Source organism: Ambystoma mexicanum, chromosome 3q, assembly GCF_040938575.1.
Source record: "Ambystoma mexicanum isolate Mex_15411 chromosome 3q, UKY_AmexF1_1, whole genome shotgun sequence".
Lineage (NCBI taxonomy): Eukaryota > Metazoa > Chordata > Amphibia > Caudata > Ambystomatidae > Ambystoma > Ambystoma mexicanum.
The window spans coordinates 250555119-250582804 of NC_090926.1; the positions used below are offsets into that span (position 1 = coordinate 250555119).

The following is a 27686-nucleotide window of genomic DNA, read 5'->3' on the forward strand; positions in this document are numbered from 1 at the left end:
ATGGCTGAGTTCTCTTCTGCGCTCTCTGTGTGGGCCTGCCTGATGGCTGAGTGCTCTTGTGTGCTTTCTGTGTGGGCCTGTCTGATGGCTCAATGCTCTTGTGTGCTCTCTGTGTAGGTCTGCCAGGTGGCTGAGTGTTCTGTGCTCTCTGCGTGGGCCTGGTTGATGACTGAGTTCTCTTGCGTGCTCTCTGCGTGGGCCTGGTTGATGACTGAGTTCTCTTGCGTGCTCTGGGTGGGCCTGGTTGATGACTGAGTTCTCTTGCGTGCTCTCTGCGCGGGCCTGGTTGATGACTGAGTTCTCTTGCGTGCTCTCTGCGTGGGCCTGGTTGATGACTGAGTTCTCTTGCGTGCTCTCTGCGTGGGCCTGGTTGATGACTGAGTTCTCTTGCGTGCTCTCTGCGTGGGCCTGGTTGATGACTGAGTTCTCTTGCGTGCTCTGGGTGGGCCTGGTTGATGACTGAGTTCTCTTGCGTGCTCTCTGCGTGGGCCTGGTTGATGACTGAGTTCTCTTGCGTGCTCTCTGCGTGGGCCTGGTTGATGACTGAGTTCTCTTGTGCTCTCTGTGTGGGTCTGCCTGATGGCGGAGTTAGGGCTGCCTCCTGCCTCATATGTTAAAAATAAAAAGCCGTCCTCCAATTCATGTCAGTTGTTTTATTTGACAAACCTCCAATCAGCATTCCTTTGAAAATGTTGCCATGGTTTGATGAAATCCACGCTGGCAGACAAGGTGATAAAAAAATACAATCGGTGTTTCTCCAGTTCTAACCCCATCCCCCACTGTTTCATTGGACAATAAATCGCAGTCGCTCTGACGGGCTCTGGTGCTTTTCCAAGATGTGCATCTTGTGAATAAATGCGCTCAGTCACTTCGTGGACTGCCCCATTAGCGCCCGATTCCACTCTGCTGATTAATGGCCCGGCTTGCCTCTCGCGAGATCCATGGCACAGAATATATATGTGTTTCTTCCAAGTAATGTATGGCGTTTGATATTAATTATGGCTTTAGTCTAATTATCCTCGTCATGTTATTGAGTGTTTAACGGGAAGTAAGAGGGGGCAACAGAACACTGAACAAATAAATCGCATTTAAAAGACAGCATCAGGGATCGAAGCAGATAAACAGAAAGAAATGCGCTGGGTAAAGCTCAGCCCACGGAAACACCGCCCTTCAGGCCCTAGCACCGGCCCCGCCCCCTTAGCGTCAAGTGGAACTGCCCTCGAGCAGATTGGCCTGGCCCCGCCCTCTCAACGTCAAAAGGAACAACCTAGAAACAGTCCTCTGAGGAACTTAGGTTGTGCATAGTTGCCGCTTGGCCTACCACCTAGGCGAATTTAACTGGTGTTCTGGATAAGTTGTAAGCACATTATGTTGACCTAGAATCACTGGTGGCTCCCAACAATTTGGAAAAGTGCAACACTGGGGGCATGAGCCAATGTTATTTCGGGGTGGGTCTAAAGTGTGCCACACCTCTGATTGTAAAGGCTCGCAGTTAATAAAATGTAGGGAAAAAAACACTTTTATACTATGCGGTAGGTGCGTGGACATCCTATTAGTTGCTAAATGCGTCTTTATATTTAGTGCCTCCAGTTCTGGGTGTTAGAAAAGCATGTATCCTTCAGTCTCAATGTCATAGAAAGTTGGCAAGTGTGGGAAGTTTCCTCAACAGTATACCAGCGCTTCTCCCTTTTAAATTAGGTGGGCCCAAAGGAAAAGTCCTGTCCAAATAATAAATGCTGGCATTTCCACTGTAAAACCATCACGAGGACTGTCTCAGCAATACATTCCACTGTAAAACACGTTTTATGCTGCTAAGTCTCAGCGTCACAGAGCGGGGAGAGTCGTACTGAGATGGAGAGAGAGAGAGAGAGTGAGTGATGGAGCGATTGCGCATTCTGAATTTGCAGCAGCTGGAGAACCACCACTACCTCATGGACATGTGAGGTCTCATCTAGCGTTTGCAAGAACACAATCCCTAGCCCTTACTCCTGCATTCCCTCTGACATTTTTTCATGTTTTTGAGCAGTTACCCCACCCCACAATGAGATCGATACAGTACTAGAGCCACGTAGCTGTAAAATGTTACTTAAACGGAAGAGACTATGGGATACTAATCAGTAGTAAGATAACTGACAAACCACGGTTCTCTGTGGTACCCATGTATTTCCTCAGATTGTATGTGATATGTATTATGGTTTTGTGGAAACATCACAAATAAAAATTAAACTCATACATCAGTGATTTCATTTTTAGGGTTTTTACTTAAAACAAAATGTGGGCACACAAATCACAAAATAGCGTGGCAAACTAAAAGGTAATGGGGAAACAAAAGTAATAAGAATTAAAGAAAAAGAAAAGAGGAGATGAAAGTATGCCATCGACTGTTCTACTGCCATTCGTCGTTTCAATTCAGGGGCATATTTTTCAGGGTTGGAGAAGACTGCTTGTAAATTGAGAGTCTCACTGCCATTGCTCAAGTTTAGTGTTAGAAAACCTGCCAAGAGACCCATGTCCAGGTTTAACTACTCTGCAGTGGGAGAGACAGCTTTTGGTTCCTGGAGGAATGGAGTATACTAAGAGGTCACGGGTTAAAAGCCATACAATTTACAAACGGCTGTGTGAAAGAATCCTAACAATGGATGCCAGTTCACAAACAGTACACAGTAGCATTATACAACATGCATTGTAATTATGCCTGTCCCCACACTGTATGCCAGCATTTCTGCTGTGAAGCACATATTCATGTGTCTTATGTCTACGATATTGGCTAGCATTGCCCGATTGAACAATTGCCTATGCTGCCTGTTATTAGAAAGATATGCCAGTATTGAAACACATTCATGAGGATGCCCAAAATATGCAAGCAGTGCCACTAGGAAGCACATGTTCATGGTGCGTATGTAGGATATATGGCAGCATTGCTCTGTAAAACGTGTTTCCATGTTGCTTGTGCCCAAAAATATGTTATGTGGATTTAATACCGCACACCGCCGCCATTTTCATGGTCTCTAGACTCTCACCTGCATCTGAAAGGGAAAGTAGGGGTGGGTTGGTTGGGGGAGAAGAGGAAAAATACAAGGCATTTCACTTAGATGTTGTTGCATGTAGAACCAGAAGCAACTGACGTCTGTGCTGGTGTGCTTTCTAGGTGGGCATTGGTGCGCACTGCAGGAAAATTGTTCCCAGGAGGGAGACATCCAGTATTTGAGTATTACAGTGCTTGAGTCAGTCGGGGAGGTTTGCATGATTCAAGGGATGTAGAGTTTTGAACCGTTTAGGGAAAGGGTTTTCTCTAGTCATCTGTGTTGACGTAGTTGGTCGTCATATGGTGAGTGAGAGTGGTAGAGTAGGAGATTATTAATGGGTTTGTTGGGATACCCAAGTGTAAAACACAGCAAGGCTCAGGACAACAATGCAATTTCTCCTTTTCTGAGAAATCTTCATGTGAACACAACAGTGCACAACTCAGTGATGTTGCAGATATATTAGATAACACTTGGATGTAAAACAGCATGCAAGAAAATGCAAGGGTTATTGTTAGGGATATCTGCAAACAGCATAAAAAGCACCATATAGGGCAATGCACTTACAAAGAGGCATCTGGGTATGGAAACACAATAGAGTACACGATGGAATACTTCAATGTGCTATCCTAGGGTACCTAATTTCGAGTTCTATTGGGGCTTGCTAGGGCACAGTATGCAGCAATGTAAAGTGCTTACAAGGGGTACCCAGATGAGTTGCACAATGAGTGCACAGTATAGAGATGATGCAGCACACTTTCTGGGGCATACATAGCTGGGAGACAAGTAGTAGAGTGCCATAAATGAACGAAGGCAGTGTACCTTTGATGCGATACCTAGATGAAAGGCAAGAAGATGGAGCACATAATACATCTCCTGTAGACCTAGACAAGGGACAATATAAAGCACTGTGTAGAATACGTTACAAACTATGGAGTGTATAGGGTCTGGATAGGGCATCCCCAATCAGGGACAAAAAGTGGTTGTCATCCCTTACATCATTGCACCAGAAGTCAGGAACAGGAGTGGTCGAAGGGCTGGGGGCGCCAGGCAAACAGGAGGCACTGTTAGCCTATGCCCTTTCGCCGGCTGCATGGGCAGTCTGCCCTGGGAGGCTTTCATTTGTGAGGAAGTGCGGTCACATGACTCCAGGAACATGTATGGGTTAGGGAGGAGGACAAGAATGAGGAGGCAAGATGGGAGGACTAGGAGGGGAACTGGGGGGGGTTGTGGGGAGATGCGGGCAGGAAGGATGGAAAGGGAAGGTTCCATGGGGGCACTTACTATAGATGCTGCATTGTGTAAAGGGGAGAGCAGGGTTCAAACTGAGGGTCGCTCATTGGCCGTTTACAAAGCAAATGCCTGTTCCAGGTTGCATGACTCAGGGGAGGACTGCCCTGTCCACAATACACCTAAGCACTGCAACTGTTCATGACAGCTGTGTCTATGATATAGGCCCGCATTGCCCTGTAAAATATTTTTCCAGCTGTTTGTGCCCAAACATATGCCAGTTTTGCCCCTGTAAAAGGCTCATGATGGTAATGTGACCCAGTGAGTGGGGGAGGGGGGTCAGCTGGGCCATTGGCCCAAGTCCCCAACACAGATCAGATAGGATGCATTTCCGACCCAACCAAGCCTCTCAATGGCCTACAAAGGGCAGAACCCGGCTTGACGGGCTATCGCAGGGAGGAATTGGTGTGCAGCTGGTAGGCTGACACTCTCTCCAGGACTCCTAGCATCAGTACGGCAAACTTCACTGGTCAGAACACAATGTTTTTTCTTTTTAATGGAAATTTACTCTCCGTTACTCTCCGTGAATGGGACGACTGACGGCGTCCCATTCACGGAGAGAAAATACTATACCAACATGGCCGCCATGGAATAGGTAGGCGCAGCTCCGTATGGAACCCCTCTTCCATTTCCATGAAGGCCAAACGGAGCGGGGACAGGAGCTGCAATAGATGCGACTGCAGGTGCCGCTGCCGCAGCAATCCAGTGTTGCCAACTTAGCGACTTTGTCGCTATATTTAGCGACAAAGTGCAGGTCCCTAGCGACTTTCTCCATAGAAAGCGACTAGCGACTAATCTAGCTACTTTCTCCCAAGTCCCATTGGTTTGAAGACGTACACTTTTTTCTATTGGTTTGGAGACTTGCACGTTTCCAAACCAATAGAAAAGGGTGTACGTCTCCAAAACAATAGGAGTACCTCCAATCAATGGCCCCGTCCTTGCAGCCAGGCTCCCACACAACAAGTGAAGTCGTGTCACTGAGGCCGCGTCCTGCGAGCGGCACGAGAATGCGGTGAGATTTGTCCCCAATGGAACGCTGTATTATCGGGCTAGGAAGTCAACACGATTTCAAAGATCGTTCTGCAAAACTGTAGAGATAAACATTCATGTATGTAGTGTATGTGCTTCAAGCTGACGGTAGCAGCAGCAGTTATTTTATCATCAATTCATTTACGCATTTTGGGGTTTAAACAAATCATTATCAATGTCAGAAAAATGCATTTAGAATTGATACCTTCTATGTGAATTACTGATAGGTCCACGTAGGGTTGCCAGTGACTCCATACAGCAGCCAAGTTTCCCACTGCATGCTGGGAATTGTAGGCCCACATCATTGGTCCTCTCTCCTACGCCCATTGCACAGCTTGCAAAGGCAATTATGCAAATTAGGCAATGATGTCATTTAGCGACTTTTAGCTACTTTTAGGACAGCCTCTAGCTACTTTCCGGACTGAGGAGTTGGCAACACTGCAGCAATCAGGTAAGTGGGATTGGGGTAGGGTGAAAAAAAAGCAGTCGGGGGGAAGATAGCAGGTGGGGGAACCGGCTAGCAAGCGACTTTGAACGCGGGCTAACACTAGCAGTGTCAACCCGATTTCCGTGCCTCTCAATTGGTATGTGTGCAGTGGAGGGCCAAAGCCCAATGGTGTATTTTCCTGACTTTCGGGGAATCAGAAAGGTCACCCACAGCCAAGAAACACAGAGCAATGAAATTAGTGGTATCTTTTCATTTTCAGAGGAAAGGATTGCGCCCTGGGTGTCTGTTGACTTTAGAATTTGTTTTAAATTACTTTTCTTTAGTAATCTATCTCAAATTCCAAAGGAGTTTTTCCCAATGATATGTAATGTTATACATTCAATATATCCTCTGATACCTAATGTGTAACATGCTTCGGTACATTATACCATTTTTAGGTGACGGTCTTGTTTCAGGGTGCCATGGTGGAAGGGTTCTGTCCTTTTTTTTAGGTTTGAAGTGAAGAACTCGCATTTTTTTAAAAATGCGAGGGAAAAATGATTTGGAAAGACGCACAGAGACCACTCCGAGCGGTCTTTCTACATCAAAATGTCATGCCCTGCTACACACGAATGCGTGCAGGGGCTGCCGGGCACAGGCAGGAGAGGGAATGAATGGGAGCGATGGAAGTATATTTTATGTGTAGTTAGAGTGTGTGTGTGTGTGTGGTTTTGTGAGTGTGTGCACGTCTGTGTGGGAGAGGAGGGGGGAATGATTGTGGTGGGGAAGGGAGAGGGCGGGAGCGGGAGGGGGAAGTGTGTTTGCATGGCTAGGAGAGGAGGGTGAATGTGTTTGGATGGGAAGGGGGTGGCGGGAGCAGAAAGGGGTTGTTTGGCGGTTAACCCCCGTCCGCCGATTTACTGGAAATCCAGCAGCAGAGGGTGGGGGTGGGATCAGGGCTGGACTAGCCTATAGGGAACTCTGGAGATTTCCCTATAGGCCTCGGCACTCTGGGCTTCTTTTGTGTTGCATTTCCACATTTTCCCATAGGTGAAAATGTGTAATATGGGGCCACTTTGAAAATTATTTGCAGGGCCTCTTTTGTTTCCCAGTCCACCCCTGGGCGGGATCGCCTTCTGGGGGTTTGGGGGTTGGTTTCAGTATGTGATATTTCAGCATTCAAAAAAGGCCCCACAAAATGGGCTGAAACAAATCTGTCTTTGTTGTGTTCAGCCTTTAAAATTCCAGAAATATCACATAAAACTCATTTTTAGTCTGCTGCTGATCATTTTCGAGGAGCCCCCCACTCTCCGGGAACGGGCCAGAGGGAAATATGTGACCCCCTAAACCGACCAGATCCTCAGAACCGCTCCCCCCTTTCAGGGACGGGTGAGGATCGCTCAGTCAGCACCTGGCATGACAACTCACTGTTCCGAAACTAGGACTATAGCATAAATCAGCAATTCATTTCCCTTCCAGTGACCCAAATGGTTGAGCCCATAACTCAATTCAATGCAAATGCCCCAAACTTCCCCAGATACTAGAGGGTGGTCGGGAAAACAGGCAGCTCACTGGTCCTGGGCGGGAGCGAAACGGAGGAGGAGCACCTGACACCCCCTCTCTTCATACCCATCCAGGACCCCTTAACTCTATACTTCAGGTGCTGAGAGGCAGAGGCGGATCTAACGGTCGCTAGGCAAACAAAAGGCGACCGGGCCCCCCCCCGCCCCGGGCCCCCCCGGCCCTTCCACACAACAGGGCCCGCCCCTTCCACACAACAGGGCCCGCCCCTTGCCCGCCCCTTCCACACAACAGGGCCCCGCCCCTTCCACACAACAGGGCCCTTTCATTTTAACACTCCGGGTTCATTCCAATCCTGGGCCAGGACTGGCCCAGGAGACGTGTCTACGTCACAGTGACGCAGTGTTATGTGCCGGCGGTGTGATCCCACGAGGAAAAAGAAGTAATCTCCATTGCCCGGGCCCAGCTGAGAAGAGAAGGTGCTGCTCGAGTCGAGGCTGTCGAGTGGTGTTTGCTGTTTGCTGTCTCCTGCCTACTGAAACAACGGGTAAGTTTAGCTATTGTGGGGATTTGTGTCTCCATGCTCCCGTGACTGTCTCCATGGACCATGCTCCCCTCCTGCCCCAGCCCCCCGTGAGTGTCTCCATGCCCCCCTCCCTCCCCAGGGCCCCCGTTTGTGTCTCCATGCCCCCCTCCCTCCCCAAGGCCCCCGTTTGTGTCTCCATGCCCCCCTCCCTCCCCAAGGCCCCCGTTTGTGTCTCCATGCCCCCTCCCTCCCCAAGGCCCCCGTTTGTGTCTCCATGCCCCCTCCCTCCCCAAGGCCCCCGTTTGTGTCTCCATGCCCCCCTCCGTCCCCAAGGTCCCCGTTTGTGTCTCCATGCCCCCCTCCCTCCCCAAGGCCCCCGTTTGTGTCTCCATGCCCCCTCCCTCCCCAAGGCCCCCGTTTGTGTCTCCATGCCCCCCTCCCTCCCCAAGGTCCCCGTTTGTGTCTCCATGCCCCCCTGCCTCCCCAAGGCCCCCGTTTGTGTCTCCATGCCCCCCTGCCTCTCCAAGGCCCCCGTTTGTGTCTCCATGCCCCCCTGCCTCCCCAAGGCCCCCGTTTGTGTCTCCATGCCCCCCTCCCTCCCCAAGGTCCCCGTTTGTGTCTCCATGCCCCCCTGCCTCCCCAAGGCCCCCGTTTGTGTCTCCATGCCCCCCTGCCTCCCCAAGGCCCCCGTTTGTGTCTCCATGCCCCCCTGCCTCTCCAAGGCCCCCGTTTGTGTCTCCATGCCCCCCTGCCTCTCCAAGGCCCCCGTTTGTGGAGCGTAACTGACCCAATATCCTCAAAGCACTGTTACTTGAGACTTCAGCCTTTCATCCTTCTGAGGTTGATAAATCAGTGGCAACTTTGGTTGGGCGATTATTGTATGTGAATATGTCTATATATAATGGTTGACAAAATAACCAATAATGATCATTAACTAGAGTTTAGTGTGTCGAGAGTAGATGATTTTATTTTATAACAATGCAGCTGGCAATTGTGTTTTAACTTCCCTTATTGCACAAGAATGTCTATCAAGGAACTGTTTTTTTTTGGTTGCACAATACTGAATTTATTGTACTGCGAAATGTGTACTTATTAAAGACATATTTCCACAAGGTTCTGTATTTTTGTGAAAAATGTCCAGAGTTGTAATTACAAACATTGGATCCAGCTAGACTTCTTAGAGCCATTTTTCTAGGAAATTGGGCGCTCTTTAAAAGCTTTAAGTAATTCTCTTTCGCCATTAGCCTTGAAGCATGTTCATTTCCAACATTAGCTTTAGGCTTCATCCGCCAATATTACCATTGATAGCAAAGCCTGCTTAGGAGGCCCATCTTTTTCCAGTTAGTCAGACCCCTAGGCAACTGTAATAAAGACAACTTCATAAAAAATAGCTTTTGTCCCTAAAGTTTGCCATTGTGCACTTGTTACCTCAATTAACTCCGCCCACCCTAAGCTCCGCCTCCATGACCCGCCCACCTAGGGCCCTCTGTCAGGTGCTGCCCACGGGGCCCTTTGCCTTAAATCTGCCACTGCTGAGAGGTAGTGCCTGCCAGTGAGGTCACCACGCCACTCCGCGGAGGGGTGGTCTACCCCCCTTTCTGCTTTAGCTCCCTCCCCACGCCTCCCAATCTGCCGCCCAGGCTGAACGCCAGGGCTGATACTGTTTGCCAACTCTTAAACATGATTGTGATGTACTTCTTGCAATAGAGGAATCAGAGCTAAATTAATTTAATTAATTGATGATGGAGATTGAAGGAGCATAACGCAAAGTAATATGATTTGCCTTCCTGAAGTCAACAGGCCTTAAGATTGCAGTCCTTGCCCCCACAAGATGTTGAGGCTTATTGTAGTAGTATATTATGTTTATTTCTACATATAGTATCAATTATCATCATAATCCAGATAAAAGTGTTAAAATCGAACAATGCAGGCTTATCTTGTGTACATTATCTGTGTGGGACTGCCTGATGGCTGCGCGCTCTAATATGCCTGCACGTAATCCCACCATGATATTTACGTGTTATTGTATGCTCGGTGTGTAAGCCTCTCCGCTGTCCTTTCAGGCCCGCCTTTGTCTGAGTGCTCTTATATGCTTATCGTGTAGACCTGTCTGATATCTCAGTTTAGTATACACTGTCCTTGAATGCCTGCCTAATATTTCGGTGCTCTTATGTGGTCTGACTCTTGGCCTGACATGTGACCACTTATATGTTCTCTGTCTAGTCCTGGCTGCCATCTAAGTGCTCTTGTATGCTCCCGTTGGAGGCCTGCTTGATGTCTGAGATTTCTTGCCCACTTTCCTTGTAGGCCAGCCTAATGTGGGAGTGCTCTTGCATGATTTTGCCAGGGACCGTCTTGGTGACTGAACGCTCTTGTATGCTCTCAGTGTAGGCCTGTCTGATATCTGAATGCTCTGGTATGGCCTTGGTGGAGGCCTGATTGATGTCTGAGTATTCTTGCATGCTCCCTAGGTAGGCCTGCTTGATGTTTGAGTGCTCGTTTATGCTCTAGATGTAGGCCTGCCGGATGTCTGAGTGCTCTTGCATGCATGCTCTCAGTGTAGGCCTGTTTGGTGTACGGGTGCTCTTGTATGGAGACCTGCTGCTTGATTTCTGGGCATCTTGTGTGCTCTCAGTGTGGGTCTATTTGATGGGTGAGTGCCCTTGTAGGCCCTGAATCCTGGTGGAGGCTTACTTGATGTCTGGACATTCGTGTGTGCTCTTTGTGTGGGTCTGCTTGATGTATGAGTTCTCATGGATGTTCTCTGTGGAGGCCTGCTTGATGTTTTTTTTAGTGCTCGTATATGCTCTACATGTAGGCCTGCCCGATGGATGTCTGTGTGCTCTTGCAGGCATGCTATCAGTCTAGGTCTGGTTGATGTATGAGTGATCTTGTATGCTGTTGGTGGAGACCTGCTTGATGACTGAGCATTCTTGTGTGCTCTCAGTGTAGGCTTGTTTGATGTATGAGTACTCTTGTAGGCCCTGGATCTTGGTGGAGGCCTGCTTGATGTCTGGGCATTCTTGTGTGCTCTTTGTGTGGACCTGCTCGATGTACGACTGCTCTTGTTGGCCCTGGATCTTGGTGGAGGCCTGCTTGATGTCTGGGCATTCTTGTGTGCTCTTTGTGTGGACCCGCTTGATGTATGAGTGCTCTTGTAGGCCCTGGATCTTGGTGGAGGCCTTCTCGATATCTGGGCATTCGTGTGTGCTCTTTGTGTGGGCCTGCTTGATGTACGAGTGCTTTTGTAGGCCCTGGATCTTGGTGGAGGCCTGCTTGATGTCTGGGCAGTCTTGTGTGTTCTTTGCGTGGGCCTGCTTGATGTCTGGGCAGTCTTGTGTGCTCTTTGCGTGGGCCTGCTTGATGTATGAGTGCTTTTGTAGGCCCTGGATCTTGGTGGAGGCCTTCTTGATGTCTGGAATTCTTGTGTGCTCTTTGTGTGGGCCCGCTTGATGTATGAGTGCTCTTGTAGGCCCTGGATCTTGGTGGAGGCCTGCTTGCTGTCTGGGCATTCTTGTGTCCTCTTTGTGTGGACCTGCTTGATGTATGAGTGCCCTTGTAGGCCCTGGATGTTGGTGGAGACCTGCTTGATGTCTGAGCATTGTTGTGTGCTCTCAGTGTAGGCCTGATTGATGTATGACTGCTCTTGTAGGCCCTGGATCTTGGTGGAGTCCTGCTTGATGCCTGGGCATTCTTGTGTGCTCTTTGTGTGGGCATGTCTGGGTGTTCTTGTATGCACACTGTCTAGGCCTATCTGATTTCAGAGGGCTATTGTACGCTCTCTGTTGAGGCCTTTCAAATGTCTGTGTGCCCCCGCAAGCACCCCGTGTAGGCCTGCTTGATGTCTGATCACACTTATATGCTCTCTGTGTAGGTCAACACTGCTGTTTGACTACCTTCTGCCTCCTTTCCAACAGGTTTTCACCCGATATGGCAAGTGCTACACCTTCAACTCTGGACAGAACGGAAAGGAACCCCTCATCACCTTCAGAGGGGGCACTGGGAATGGTCTCGAGCTCATGCTGGACATACAGCAGGATGAATACATGCCGGTCTGGGGGGAGACAGGTAAGGGGACGTTCAGCCATTGCCAGCATCCTTCTCTTGTCTGGAAGATACACAGCAAGCCCGCCATTGCATGTTGTACTTAGATGCCATCCTCCATGTGGGAGGACAGTGATCACTCTTGGAAGTGTGTCCCCCACACCATCATTGTGGAGGGATGAAGGGGAGCACAAGAACATGCAGGGTGGTGGTCTGGCCGCGAGATTTCCCGATGGTGTTTCTCTCCGCACAAGGCCTCTCCGCTAACAGCATCTCTTGAGTTGGTTTCTCCTGCCACCTTTTGTGACAACACCCAAATGCTCTTCTCCTTCTCTGTGTTGAGAAAAGTCCCCAATAAATCTATATGAGAACAGTATTGCACTCTCAAAAGCGCTTAGAGACCTTCAAAAAAGGTTAAAGACGGCACTATAACTATTCTTAAACTAATCAAATCGATTGTCCTAGCTGCATTTAATGTAATAATATTAAACATAAATAGTCTTCAAGGTAATAGCTTCCAGAACTTTATATACACAATTTCAATATTTAACATCAAACATGTCTAGAAAAATGTATAGAATGCATAACAAATGCTTCATTACACATACACATTTCAATAGGTTCAATTTAAGTAATGAATACATCAGCATAATCAATTAGGTAGATGAACAGTGTTCTTAATCCTATTACACTGTACGTGTTTCATGTCTCCTTGGTGCCTTGCTGGAGGAAAAAAGAATTCCCTACAACGACTGCCATTAAAAAACGATCAAATAATTGTATATAAATAATCTCTCCATATTCTAAAGATACGTATCTTTAAAAATGTCTGACCTACTCATACAACAGAACCCTTTGACCTTGAACCTCTGGAAAGTCCAAAGGAAGCAAATTCCACAACGAAATGTACCACTATCAGGATACAAAAATTAACAATGATACGAATGCAAACTGTTTAGGTTTCAGGTAGACTAGCTCGTCATAAAAACATATGGAAATTCAACCAAGCGATAAAAAAATAAAGTCTACTCTCAGTTGCCTGGTCCCTTGTAGTTATTCAAGATAGGAGTCAACATAATTCACATCAACTTCCCTCTTAAGATGTTGGTGCCACCTGGTTAAAAAACTGGTATGCCATCCGGTGAAGCTGGGTATCCTGTAAAGATTAAAGAGAAATTTCAAAATCAGAACTCTCTCGCAAGTAAACCACACTGTTTCATCTATTCAGAAAACAGGCCAATGGCTTACCTGATAGCGAGGGGATGGACTTTCTTGGAATGTCAGACCACCTTAATGGGTATCGCCTCATTTGTATCCCAATCTACATGCGCAGAGAACCCAACAAAAAAAATCAACATCCAGCTAACAAGTTCTCACTCACAATCTGTTAACTGGAACCTCGAGAAAATTTCACATACCTACAACGTGCGTAATGGATGTATGACAAATACGCGGGCCGGAAGTACCTGTCAAGGTGCTCGTCCCGCTGCCTTCTCTTACCTATTTGCTTGTTACTTGTTTTGCTCCAGGAGTTCCATGGCATTTCCTGGAATGACTGAGGATTGATAGCTAGAGTATAGAGACCACCCCCACCCAACCAGAGATGGCACTGTCAGTACAGGCGGAGCAAGCTCTCTACACCATGTATTCGCACCATGCACAATTATTGTGGTGCAAGAACAGGGCCGTGGATTTGACTTTACTTTAATTTATTTATACCGCGCAACCACGGACCCGGAGGCATACAGGCGCAGTGAGAAAGCACAAGCCTTCTAAGATGTTGGAGACAAACAGGACATACAGACGTAAGAAGAAGCTGTCCTTATATACATTGAAAAGGGTCATCCATGCCAAAGAATTTGGTACTATCTAAATAAGAAAGTTTACCGTTTCTTTTAATAACGCTAAGTGATTTGTTAGCTCTAAGATCTGGTGGAATAAAATTCTGGGTGGTACCATGAAAAATGCACTTTTTCTGACTTGTGATAACTTGACTCTAGGCACCACAAGCACATTGGTATTATCAGATCTAAGGTCTTTGACTGTAGATTTCCTTGTTAGTCTTTCTGCCAGGTGATGCAGATTAGACCCCTCTAGGCCTTTGTGAATTATTGTCATTGGACGAAATTGAATTCTCGAATCTATAGGTACCCAAAGTATTCCAGTCCGTGCCTCAGAGATATGCTCATGTTTTTTTAACCCTACTATTTCTCTTGTAGCACTATTTTGAATGACTTGGAGTCTAGCAATGTCTACTTTACTGTCTCCTGTCAAAAGGCTGCTGCAATAGTCTATTTTTGAGCCTATAATGGCTCTGACCACCGTCTCAGAGCTCTTATTGGAGAGGTGTGGATGGATGTGAGATAATAATCTAATGTATTAGGGGGATGTTGACACCAGGTTATTAACTTGAGCTTTCATATTAACATTTTGATCTAGAAAAACCCCAAGGGTTTTACTCTTTTTTTTTCATGAACATTTTACAATCAGATATTTGAAACTCATGATATTCATGGCCCAATTTGTGTACTCTGGGGTTTGTGCCTGTAACCATTTATTCTGTTTTGTCATTATTTAATGCTAGCCCACTTTCAAGCATCCAATCCTGAATTAGGCAAAAAATCTCATTGATTGCACGCATATCTTCAGAGTAATTCCCTGTTAGGGGGATAATACACTCAGGGTCATCAGCATCATTTGAAAAACATATGTTCAAATCCTCCAACATCTGAACGAGGGAGTTATTAAAAATCGTATACGATGAGGGTGACAAGCATGCTCCCAGTAGAACGCCGTAGGGCGGGGCGAACTGAATTGGATTCTGCAGTGCCACTGCAAACTCTAATGAATCTGTTCTCGAGAAAGGATCGTACCCAAACCAGAGCACCCTCACTAAAATTGCCCACATCCTTGAGTCTCTTTAGCAATAATGGATGCTGGACTGGATTGCTGAAACAAGCTCTGATCCTGGTGGCCGACTACTGCTACTACTTAAGAACATCTTCTTCAAACCCTGGTAAACCTTTCACAATGTAACGCCAAGATCATTTGCTGATACTTCAGTATTTGCCTAAAGGAAGCACAAATCAATTTGGAATATACTGGTCAATGTTGTGTGCATTTCAAAACCCTTATCTGGGACGTGCCTATGTTTGGTCTGCCAACATTGTAATAATCTAATTAAAGGGGATGTCATAACTCTTTTTCAAGATTATGCAACGTGTGATTCTGGGCATCTGATCTGTGGATTGCGGTGCTACATGCAAAGTAAAATGTTGGTGGATGAAACATAAGTCTAATATAAGCAATATAGCTTTCAAATCTCCCGTTAACAACATTCTATTGCACAATGTGCACTGTAATCCATAAATGAGATTTGTAGAATCGCATGCTGCATAATACCACAAAGGAATTGGTCTGCGTGTTAACCAATGTGTGTACTGATGATGTATAATATGCACTTTAAAGAGATCATTACAATGTTAGCAGGCCAAACATGGATAGGTGCCACTTTTTTTGGGATAATGTCTTAGATAAGGGTTTTGAAATGCAAATTGCAAATTGATTTATGCATCCTATAAGAAAATATTGAAGGATCTGCAAATAATCGCTTTGGTAGATTGTCTAATTGTGAGGGTCGCCAGTATTTGTAGATGATGATCTTAATTTTCTAACTCTGATGTGAGATGTAAGTAGGTGGTCAAATAAACCAAACAGAGTTATTTTTCACATTTTTAGGTTTCAATAACACAGCCCTATCAAGGGAATTCATTGTATTATTGCTAGCTAACTGTGGCATTTCAACATTTTATCAATGTTCCAGGAATTTCTCAAGTAACAAATGAGTTCGAGTGGATCAGGTATAATGCTTTTAATTTGTAATAGCTTACTTTATGGCAGAACTCCAATAGTAGAGAGTGGGTGGAAACTCTGGGCATGCAATGCATTATTCTGATTGGTCGATTTAATAAAAAGTGTAGTAGTCAATTCATTCTCAGCTTTCTTGCCTCCACGAATTAGAAGTGTATAGAATGTTGGCTAGAGGCCCTAATAAAAATTAATATTTTCCTTATCACTATTCATGCAGGTAGAGAAAGGCATTATTATCTATTTATCTATTTATATAGCACCGAATAACCCATCGGCATCAGGGCGCACATTACACAATTTTACAAACACAAGAAATGGGCCAAGCAGGGGAGCATGGGGGCAAGACCCCACAAGATTCTAAACAAGTGAATTCACCTGAAAAATAAGGTTTATAGAGACCAACCAAACACCCTTGTGTTTACTTCCTGCCGTAGTTGAAGGGGTAGCATGTTCCAAACCTTGGCTGAGCAGACTGAGAAGGACCTGCCCAGACCATTTGCACGTTAAAAGCTAGGTTCTATTAGGCTCAGAAAGGGACATCAGGGACTTCAGATATGCTGGAGTTTTCCCATACATCTATGTACAAGGATAGCTGTCTTGAACTGTATGCTGGCTAGCACAGGAAGCCAGTGCAGCGCTTGTCTGCTGATGGAAATGTGTTCTCTCCGCGATATCCCTTTTATGATACGTCTGGACGATTAGAAGTTTTTGGAGACATTTTCTGTTTGCACCAATCAGTAGGGCATTGCAGTAGTCTAGCCTCGACAATATGATGGCTTGGGCTATGGTTACGCAATTAGTCACTGCGCTGGATGGGGGTTATGTCGAGGTCATAATCTCCACTGATTTCCAGGATTAGCTGAGTGTCATCAGCAAAGTTGGTAAAATATGCCCCCTGTTTCCTTGGGGAGGCAACAGAGAGGTCTAATGTACAGATTGAAAAGGGTGGGAGACATATAAGCTCCATGGGTCACGCTGCAATTGATGGGGGCCAATTTAGATAAGGTATCGCCCCAGCAGACTCTGGGCATCTGATGTGTCAGAATGGACTGGACCCACTCGAACGCTTCCTGTGTACAATTTCCTAGATCTCCCAAGGTGTAGTATGCACTCATGATCAAGGATGTCGAATGCTGCTGACAGGTCTAATAGGTCTAAAAGTCTGATCTTCCCTTTGTCCATAATTTCCAACATGTGTGTCTGAAGGTCAATGAGGGCTGTTTCCGTGCTGTGATCAGCTCTAAAACCAGACTGCCTATTATGCAGAATGCAAGTGGTTTCTAATAAGGTTTGAAGCTGTGACGTTGCCACTTTATCTAAGATCTTCAAAAGAAAGATAGAAAGTTAGAGTTGGTGATTGGTCTTAAATTGTTAGTGTCATTCGGGTCCAACCCAGCTTTCTTTACAAGGGGAGTGATGGTAACGACCTTAGTGGTCTTGGCCTGGTGAAAAATGGAGCAAATTACCCTTTTTTGTCCATACTGATTTTATTTGGTAAAATGTTTTCTGGACAAGATGTAGGATGCATTGTGGGCAGGATTCTATCCATATCTGCGATAGAGAAAGCCATTAACTGGAATTTCAGCTGATCTTTATTCACTGATGGTTTGTTTTCATTGTTGAACGACATGTCTATATGAGGGTCTAGTGCGTGACCTGTATTGTCACCAAGATCCTTTTGTTATCTAATTCCAAGCCTGTGACACCTTAGCGGCAGAGGTCAGCTGGGCTTTAGTGCAATCCTGAACCGTTGGGAAGAATGATACAGACGGGGCTTTAGGTTTTCCTAAGAGGTTCAGGACTTCAAAATGTTTGGGAGTTATTGACCGCTCCAACAATCTGTTCATTATTGACATTCTTTTTTGTTTCAGCGCTGGAAGATTTGTAGGATTTTTCCAATTTGTTCCAGGAGGCTTTATTGGAGTCTGTAGGGCATTTTAGCCAGCTTGATTTCGCTCTTATTTGTTTTTGGAGACGAAACTCCGGAGTAAACCACCTTTGATGTGCAATATTATCCCTGGCTGATTTAGTTCTAAGGGGAGCTAATCTGTCCAACATACATATCAGGGCGGATTTGTATGACGCCACCAGAAGCTCTGCTGAATCCAGTCCGGATGTGTTGGACATAATGTTCGCGAGGCAGCACTGGAGGTCAGAGATCTGAACCTTTTTAAAGTTGCGGCTGATTACTTTTTTTTTAGGCATTACAGGCTTTCATGGGAGGATCTTGGAGTTGTATGTGGACATCTATGACATAATGGTCTGACCATATGTAAAGGGTAGTATTCTTAACATGCAGAGCTAGGTTTCTGGCGATGACCCAGTCCAAAACATTACCCTTGGCCTCAGTAGGATCACTGTTAAATACCTGATAATCAATGTTTTAAAGGCCAGTTCTAATGCAATGGCCTCCTTGTCAGTAATGTTGCTGCACCATCGATTTAGATCTCCTAAAAATTAGGTGGAAACACACTGGTGGGAAAACACAACAATAATGGAAAAGTGTTTCAAAAGTCTACACACAAACTTACTTGGTGCAGTATGAAATGACCATACTTTCACGCAACGCCGTGTTAGGCATAGACCGGCCAAGACCGGCTTGACTCTGAAGTGCCCTCGCTGAAGCACCTGACATTTCGAAATAAAGGCTTTAGAAACTGGGTAATGTGGTTTCTGGCAATGCGGGAAACTACAAGTATCCTGGTTCACGGAGAGTGCTTTTTCTCTCTGCACAAGCGAACAAGCTAAGCAGTAGAAATGCACCGAGCGCGTAATGCGCACAAGGACCATCATCTTGAGACAGACACTTCTCCTTCCCCGGTCCTACTTTCACACTCTCTGCTCATGTAACCGACTGCCTCTTTAGAAATGAACGCCCAAGCGCTGCCGAGGGCTTAATGCCAACAAGTCCTCAACTCACCCACTGCTACCCACAAGCCCGGGATGAGTCGGCCTCAACATTTTGGTGTGGCTGGATGGCAGTTTTGAAAGCTCGTAGTGTAAGTGAGGCCATTAAAACCATTGCGCTGTTAACCACCGCCCCCTTCACCCAGGAGGATGTAAAGATGTTACGCCTTCCTTTGGCCCATTAGATGCATATTTCAGCCTACCTCCACTCTATGTGGTTAAACAAGGCAGTGCAAGTTATAAGAGGCGTGGGCCATCTAAAAGCTGAGCCTAGCAGTTAAGCTTTTAGCTTCCTTATAGGGGGGCCTTTTCATACCACCTGGGCAGGCTTTTGTCCTGTGCCACTTTACGGTTGCTGCTGTTGCCGAAGGCATGTAATGACTGTTCAAAAGCAAGAAATTTGACAGGCTCTTGCAGCCAGGGAGCCTGGCTGCGTCAAACAGCAGAGTGGTGGCTTATGCCTCTCTCCCAAACCCTATCTCTTTTCCTCAGACTTCAATTCCTGTTCCCCAACTGCCCTCAAACTCAGGGCTTGATATATGGGATAAAGTACCCCCTACTGTACATTATAAGGATATTGCAAGTCACCCGGGAGTTCCATGGCCAAATTGGAACGAGGCCAAAGGCCGATTTCCTTTATAAGGTCACAGAACTCTGAGGTGACTTGCGATATCCTTTTTACCTACAGTAGGGGGTATTGTATTACATATAATACATAGCCACACACTGTCATCTCCCTTACTGCCTGGCCTCTTGCTTAACCTAATGTAAGATATTATTTCCAGGCTTTTATAGGCTCTTTATATGGATTTTGCAGGTTGTCATATATTATATATATTTATCATCTCGATTGCCACTTCGGGCCACTGCCACGTGCTAAGCATTCACATAAACTGCCCCTCCCCCCCACCTTCATTGCAGCGGGAATCTGGTTATTGGTCTCTGATGTGGAAAAACGGTCCGGAACACTGACCCCCGCAAGGGCCCTTGCAACGGCTCAGAAATCCAAAGCTCCTCATCTCTTCCATTCATACCCCAGGACAACCTCCCACCTCAACCTCCGCCGCCCCCTACTGCCCTGAGTCAGACTATCACAGAGCGCGCGGCAGCGCCTTATAGAAACATCCCACGCTGGTTTCAAATCCCTCACTATCTTGCCCTCTTCTTTGCACAAATGGGTCACTTTCCCATTACAACACCTGGCCAGCACAACGCCCCACAACTCCAGGGAGGACTGGCCATCACAAATCACGCAGCCGACGTCACATTGAAATACGCCATGAACACTCTGAGAACAGAACACATGTCTGAAGGATGCAATGTCTTGTGGATGTCACTATCCACCTGCTGTCCCCATCTTAGTTACACTATAAAAATAGTGCATGGTTTGTGCTAACACCAATCAGGCTGCGCTGGGCCCAACATGTGTTTTAAAATGTTATATTCAAATATTAGTTCAGCTTTCCAGTGCTCAAATTCTTCCAGTGCCATAACTAAGCAAACACGTGTTTCGACCAGGGGGTCAATTTAGTATCTTATATTTGATCGATACATCTCAGGGTTCAGCTAATAGGTCTGGTTTGGGCGTGATTATTTTATGGCACTGACATGAGAGACCACCAGTGCCTTTCCACAAATGTAAACGTAGACCGCGTACGTCTCTATCAGTGCCCACGTGATCGTGCAATGCTCAGGAGGGGAGAGGAGAGGAGACTGGGAATTCTGCTTGGGGATACGGTGGGGTGTCCCTACTTCATAAAGGCGCCTCACAGATGAAAATGGGTACGTGCAAATGATGCGTTGCAGGCACCAGCTGGGGGCTAGAGTGATGTGCACAGGACGCCCCCCTGTACTACTTAATCACTAAGAATCCAAAAATACATTTTTAAAACAATTACCTATAGTTGCCAGGATTCCCTTTTGATGAATAAAAACAATAAAGTCATGAATGCATTTATTTTTGCTGTTAGCATTTAAAATGTATTTGTCATTGTTTACATTCTTTTTAACGTACAATTAGTTCGTTTTTTTTATCTATTCACTTTTATGGTTTATTTTTGGTGCCGTTTATTTTTACCTACCAGTATATTGCGTGTGACCCTTTGGATCCTGTTGACACGCTTTGGAAAAGGTCCCATTCACAGTGGTGTGGTGCTCCCCAAACTAATGAGCACCAACAGAGATCATAAATGGGGACCACAAAGAGCACAGGAAGAGTCAGGAATGGTGCAGCTTGCGCAGGTCACTTGTTGAGGGCGCAGGAAAGCCCTACTTCCCAGATGGAGGAGGCACAGTGAAACATTGTAATATCGCGTGTATTTCCGGTTTGGGTCTATTTGACAAAACATTTGACGTAATCACATTTGATCGAATTTATTTGACCTTTTTTTAGGTCTAAAATGTGGGGGAGAGACCCCCACAAACCCTCCCCCACACTTTCCCTCAACCTAATCTATACCCTTACCCACCCCCATAAATATATTTAATAAGATTTTACTGAAAAAAGGTCAAAACAATTCGATCAAATGTTTTCAGAGAGAGAGAGACACCGACCGACCGACCGACCTGCACATTACGCAGAATGGCATGAACTGTTGCAGAGTGGCAGGAACTGCATGGGTCTGAAGAATGGAAGCCAGGGCAGGGAGGGGAGCTATGAGTTCTCGGATATAGAGCGATGTGTAGGAGGATCACCTGCCTTCCTCCCAACGAGTGGTTCATTCTCGCAGGCGCGTGGTAGCCCAGGGGTGCTGGTCGGCTATTAGGGGAAAGGGAGGTCTAACTGAGTCACTGTCTATTGCTGTTTTACAGATGAGACCTCATTCGAAGCCGGAATCAAAGTCCAGATCCACAGCCAGGATGAGCCGCCTTTCATTGACCAGCTGGGATTTGGGGTGGCGCCAGGATTCCAGACCTTCGTGTCGTGCCAGGAACAGAGGGTATGGAGTCGCTCCTGGAGTGCATCACCCACACATGCAAGCAGGCACCCTTGGCTCCTCCCCAGCATGCTACCCCTTCCACCTGCAAGGATCCTGCCATCCAATCCACCCCTGGCACCCACCTTTCCTCTACGATTGTATATCCACAAAATTAAGGATTGTCATAGCCACTAGATGTGGGTGCTCGGCTCCTGCTGTGATTTGAGTGTGCGCTGAAAGAATGGCTACTTGTGGTGTGTGCCCTTGCAGCGTAGTCCCCAAGCGTGTGCATGTTTTGTGGTTTCTTTGATTCCTGGCACATGGGACCAATGTGCTTTGTCATCAAGGCACTTTCACTCTTAGCGTCTTTCTGTCTTTGCAGTTGACCTACCTCCCTCCTCCTTGGGGGGCCTGCAAATCCACCCCAATTGATTCCGAGTTCTTCGACACCTACAGCATCACGGCGTGCCGCATTGATTGTGAGACCCGCTACTTAATAGAGAACTGCAACTGCAGAATGGTTCATATGCCAGGTAAGGCACTAAGGCGTATATCATTCATATGTCAGATCATTTCATCAGTCAGGATGGGTCCATTGTCCAAGCAGGGAGTTCATGCACAGATGTTGCATATTCCTTGGAAAGCATTGAGGCACAGCTGGTTAAAATACCAGGTAAGGCACTCAGGTACATATGGGTCATATAATATATAAAGGTTACAGACACAGATGGTTAAGATGCCAGGTGATGCATTCAAGTACATATGTCTCAGGCGGATAGCTCAGTGGCAACTTGCTCGCCTTGGAAGCAAAATGACACGGAGCAACACAGGTTCGATCCACTGGTACGTGCTTAGAAACCGCTGGGTGTTAAGCGTGTTATAAATAATATATCATACAATATATAAGGGGTACAGACACAGATAGTTAATATGCCAGGTAAGGATTCAGGAACATATAGTTCAAAACTTTATAAGGAAACAGACACTGGTGGCGTATTGGCTGGGTAGCATGCCGGTTCAGATGGTTATTATGTCAGGTAAAGGTGCATCGTTTTCCATACCTTTAAGAAATCGTCAACAGCACCTGGGTGGATAGCAATAGGCATTATGTAAATATGTAAATGATCTCAAAATAAGTACTGAGATGTTTTTTTTTATTTATTGGTCATTTATATAGCGCCTATACGCTTTAGCGTTTCAAAGCACTCCAAAGCAGAGGGGGTGAGTAGTTAAGCAAGACCGAGTTACATTCTTAATAGGCATTGGAACATTCAGACTGCAAGTGCTATGCAATTTAGAGGTACAACACAGAATAAGAGGGGAAAAAAACGGTGAACAACAAATTACATAATTATTGTACGTGCCTGCCGGTCGTTTCAACAATGCAGGAGCTTTACATGGAAAAAGCAGAGAAGGTAGGGGAAGGGTAGGGTAAAGACAATCAAAGAATGAGACTATCGTACGTGCTGACAGCGTTTCTGATAGCGATAAGTGCATGGGATGTGTTGTAGGAGGAGAGTAGGGGGTGGAAGTAGCGGAGGGAGGAAGAAGGGAGGGTTAAAGACAGAGGAAGAAAAGGGTAGGGATAGAAAGGAAGGCAGAGGGAGTGGAGGGTGCAGAAGAATTAAACACACAACAGTTCGGGAGTCCAGGAGCACATGCACAAACATGTTGCAAAACTGAGGTTGCAGAGAAATTAAACATACCACAGTTCGAGACTCCAGGAGCACACACACATGTTGCAAAATGGAGGGTGCAAAGAAATGAAACACACCACAGTACGAGACTCCAGGAGCACACACACATAATGCAAAATGGAGGGTGCAGAGAAATTAAACACACCACCGTTCAAGAGTCCAGGAGCACACACATATGTTGCAAAATGGAGGGTGCAGAGAAATTGAATACACCACATTACACTCCTGTAGAGAGCAAAGTTGCAATTAATGTTTGCGCTTGGAGGCAAAGTTTACAGAATGAAAAGAATAGATGGAAGACTGGAAGTCTGACATTTTGAGCTGAGACTACAGCCACTCCACAGTAGAAAATATAACAGGAGATGATCTATCTAGATAGGTCTAACACTCTCTTTCTGGAGGAGTGTGCCACCATGTTATGCATTTGCCCACACAAGGACACGTGAGCTCATGTACCTTGCACATGCTCTGGTCCATGTACGTTGTGTATGCAACCTGTGAGTACAATCCTTTGGGTGTGTGTGTATGTGTGTACACTCATACACCTGCAATGGTGGGGCCCTTAATCACCTTAACCCAAAATGGGCCCATCACCTAAAAAGCAAGTGCACTTTTGGTACGTAAAGCACATTTTTGAACAATCGTCCGGGGAGCAGCCAAACTAACCCAAGTGTCACTGAACCACATACGTTTACATATTATATAAATATTAGCGACAGTTGAACCACTTCTATATATTTTATTACAATCCACCCCCACACATGATTGGACAAACAAATTACAAAGACCTCCCATCTTTTTCAAATTCTTCCATTCTCATTGGCCACTTTTTATCTGAACTATCATCCTCAGATTGTATTCATAGCATACCCCTTCTTGGGATTCGTCCGTGGTAAGCCATGACATCATCAAACAGCATTTGTGTGAAAGCATAATTCATTACTAAAAAATAAATGGATATTTCCCATCTGTGAAAGGTACAGTGAGCTACAATGTGGCTGCGGACTCTAGAGGAGGTACCATCCCATAGAACAAGCAATTTCTGCCGTGCTCGTTCTCATAGAGGGGCGCCCATAACTAATATTTTGATTTTTTTCAAGGAAGGGCCTTAGGTTTAGTCACCCTAGGTGTCCTAGGGTCATCCAGACATGGACCCCTTGCTCATTGTGCTCAGAGAGACACAGCTCCACCTCACTGATGATGCCCAACAAGGCTGAAACACGTGTCATGGGGTTGCTGTTGGTACTCTTGTTCAGAAGGGAATTGCCATAGCATTTCGCTGCTTGACTTCCCATGTGGGCGGGACAAAGACTGATATGCAAATGGGTATTTCCCATCTATAAAAGGTACAGTGAGCTAAAATGTAGCTGCGAACTCTAGAGTGGTTAACATCCCATAGAACAGGCAATCTTTGCCATTTTCATTCTCATAGAGGGGCGCCCATGACACATTTTTTGATAATTCATTACTAGTAACAACTGGCCTGAGCCCTTTAACCTCAAACCTAATTGCACATGGTTTGCATAGATGCTTCAAGCAATATGAAGAAGGCTGAATAAACAGGTTCTCTTTGAACTAGCAATAGTTATCCCATCCGCCCCGCTTACTGGCTCCATTGAAACATTCTAATCTAAATGACTACAATTTCCACATGCATGGCACATCTGGGAATGCGGTTGAAACTCCTAGGTATCGATGACTTTAGCCTTCGGTGCTACTTCACCCCATGTTCATTGCTGGTCAACACACATCACCAGGTCCCTCTGCAACCTTTAATGCACTTGACAAGATGACATCTGCCTCCTGCGGAACTACCATTGCATCCTGTTCAACAGCTGGCAATCTACTTGGTTAATCATTGTTCCTTCCCCAGCATGCACATCTGTAGAACTAGATTTTCCCACCCACCTGAAATTCACTGCACAAACTGCTGGCTGCAAAGTCTGAATGAATTCATAAAAACCCACTACACACAGATTTATAAATCCCCTTTATATGTTTCTGAGTGTGCATTCATATTTAATAAATACTACATTTCCTTTACAGTGGGTTCTTCAGAAAGGCCCCCTTTCTGACATGTGCATTATGATACTCCTCATTGCCTGCTTCTGGGCACTCTAAAGCACATTATGTCTGAATTATATTTATATTTCATTGTGTGGTGTTAGCATTTTATCTTTCTATGTGCGCGTCCAATCTAATATGCATCAACTTTAACCAAAAAGTAACACTAGAGTAACATATCCCATTAACAATTAACTGCAGTGGATACATTTGAAATAGCAACAGCGCACCCGTTCGATGCACCCCCAGTCCCAAATATGGCATGTTGAACATGAACCCGTCTTGATCGTGGGAACCTTTCCTGACAACCACAACATTTCACCCCTTTAGTTAATACTTTAACAGCTAACAAATGATAATCATCTTCTTGTGGAACAAATCTACAGTCATCTTTCATACTAGTCCCAATATTGGCATGCACCTCTGCTGATCAAACCGAGCTCATCCACCCACCATTTCTGCAATCAACCCATTGCTCCAAACAATCATCACAACTTGGTGAATGTCACAAACCAGCTTCAGTCTGAGTACCCATGCAAGATGAAATGGTAGTGATTCTAGCTTTCGACAGGGTCAGTCATCATAGCAGCTGCTTTTGGTACCTGGGCAGAACAACATCGTAAGAGCATTTGACAAGAGCAAAAAACAATAAGACAAAAATAGGTAGAAGGATCTTCAAAGCGTAGCTCATCCAAGACGCCACCCAGGAGAAAGCAAGTCATTGGGAGGCACACATTTACAACATTGCTGTCAGGAGGTATAGAGGCTATTGAAGATGTAACGGTTTTGCAAATTCATGAGCCTCAGGGTCTGCAGCTCTTCTTTAATGGCACTGAATACTGACTCTGATGAATTGATAAATAGTAAAAGTTCATATCTGGTCACTTGGAGCCACTTGGCATTTACAGCGGTTTGGTTGCTAGGTACCAGAAGGGAAGAGAATAAGGTCTCGGTGTGACGGAACTGTTGGTATTGTTCAGGAATGTCTGTTAAGGATTTTGATGATGCCGATGAAAGGTAATTAGACTGCTTGGTCCATTGATATAGTTTCTGCCTCCCGCCTTCAAATAAAGTCATTGATTTGTCCATATGTCATGGTAAAGGGGATGCAAGGGGCAGAGGGGACAAAGGGGGCACAAATGTAGCTTTGGGCATTGGGCGGGCCAGTACAAGGTGTTCCTCAGGGATTATGTGGATTGGCACATGGAGTGTAGGGAGACTGCACACACCTCACCAGGTTGAAGTCAGCTGCCTATAGGCAAAAGATCCACATGTCTAGAACACGTCCAAAAAGGCAGCTGTACCTCCAGCCAGATCAGCGATGCGAAGTATGAGGCTGCAGTTCCCATTTGTGCCAACAGGCACTGTGCCATTGCCCTTAAAACACAGAGAAAAATAGGTAAGTGTCTGTATCTTAACAGGTTTTTCAGTCTCCTTGAGCCACGTCAGATGCTGCAGATAATCTCGCCACGCATTCTCACATTCTTGGTTTAATTGTGCCGCACCTTCTTCTGAGAATCCCCTCATTCCTCCAGCTCTACAAATATTCAACCCTTGCTCCCATCAATTTCTGGTACAAAATAGCCCCTTCCAAACTCAGTTGTGCTCTTTGTGTAATCCAAATATGTGTCTGCTCCTCTTTATGATCTGCAATTGAACATTCTTCATCATTAGGCAAAACGGATACTGTAACTGAGTGCCCTTTAAACTACCGTTGGACCCTGCACAGTCCTAGGCGCACTAGACATAGTGCATCTGCTATCCCTACTTCATTTGGGATAAACACCCTAGGAACACCGAAAGCATGGGGGAAGAGAGAGCAAATGTAGCAATATCCTACTGATATCACTCACACAAGCGTCCTCATATGGCTGTAGCATACATTATCTACTGCGTATCCAAGTGCATCTATTGTGGGATCGTTTTCATTATCCCCATCATCCAAAAAAATAACTTCAATACTTCTTCTTACTCTTGATAACACATTCTCAATTTCTATAAAACTAGATAAGTTCAAACCTTTTACACTGACATGTGTTGCCATCTTTGAACATGATGACAAGTGAACCACAAGAAACACATAAACACTGAATCTAACATACATCCTGAAAATGGAATATTTTCTCTTTTTCTAAACAAAGAAATTCAAATCCCAGATTCTTGTTTGCACCCCCTTTTCCACTAGAGTGAAGGGTGGATCCTGAGGGCACACTTAACTTTAAGGCTGCTCCTGTGGGAGTGGAGGGGTGGCGGTAACCCTTCAGGTATCACTGACATGGATCCAACTCTTGTTGCCCTCCACCTTCACAACGATCAGAGTCGGGTAAATAACATGGTGCAACCCATGGAAACACAGCTCATTCCTGCAGA

At 45.7% G+C, this 27686-nt stretch overlaps 1 protein-coding gene across 3 annotated transcripts in view; it reads left to right on the top strand.

The window, feature by feature from the left end:
* Positions 1-27686, top strand: part of ASIC1 (acid sensing ion channel subunit 1) — a 601299-nt gene that overhangs the window by 520736 nt on the left and 52877 nt on the right. For all 3 annotated transcript variants that reach the window (XM_069653671.1, XM_069653672.1, XM_069653673.1), the window contains 3 exons: positions 11734-11884; positions 21449-21576; positions 21938-22088. In XM_069653671.1, coding sequence (XP_069509772.1) covers positions 11734-11884; positions 21449-21576; positions 21938-22088 — 430 coding nt within the window. The remainder of the gene's footprint in view (positions 1-11733; positions 11885-21448; positions 21577-21937; positions 22089-27686) is intronic.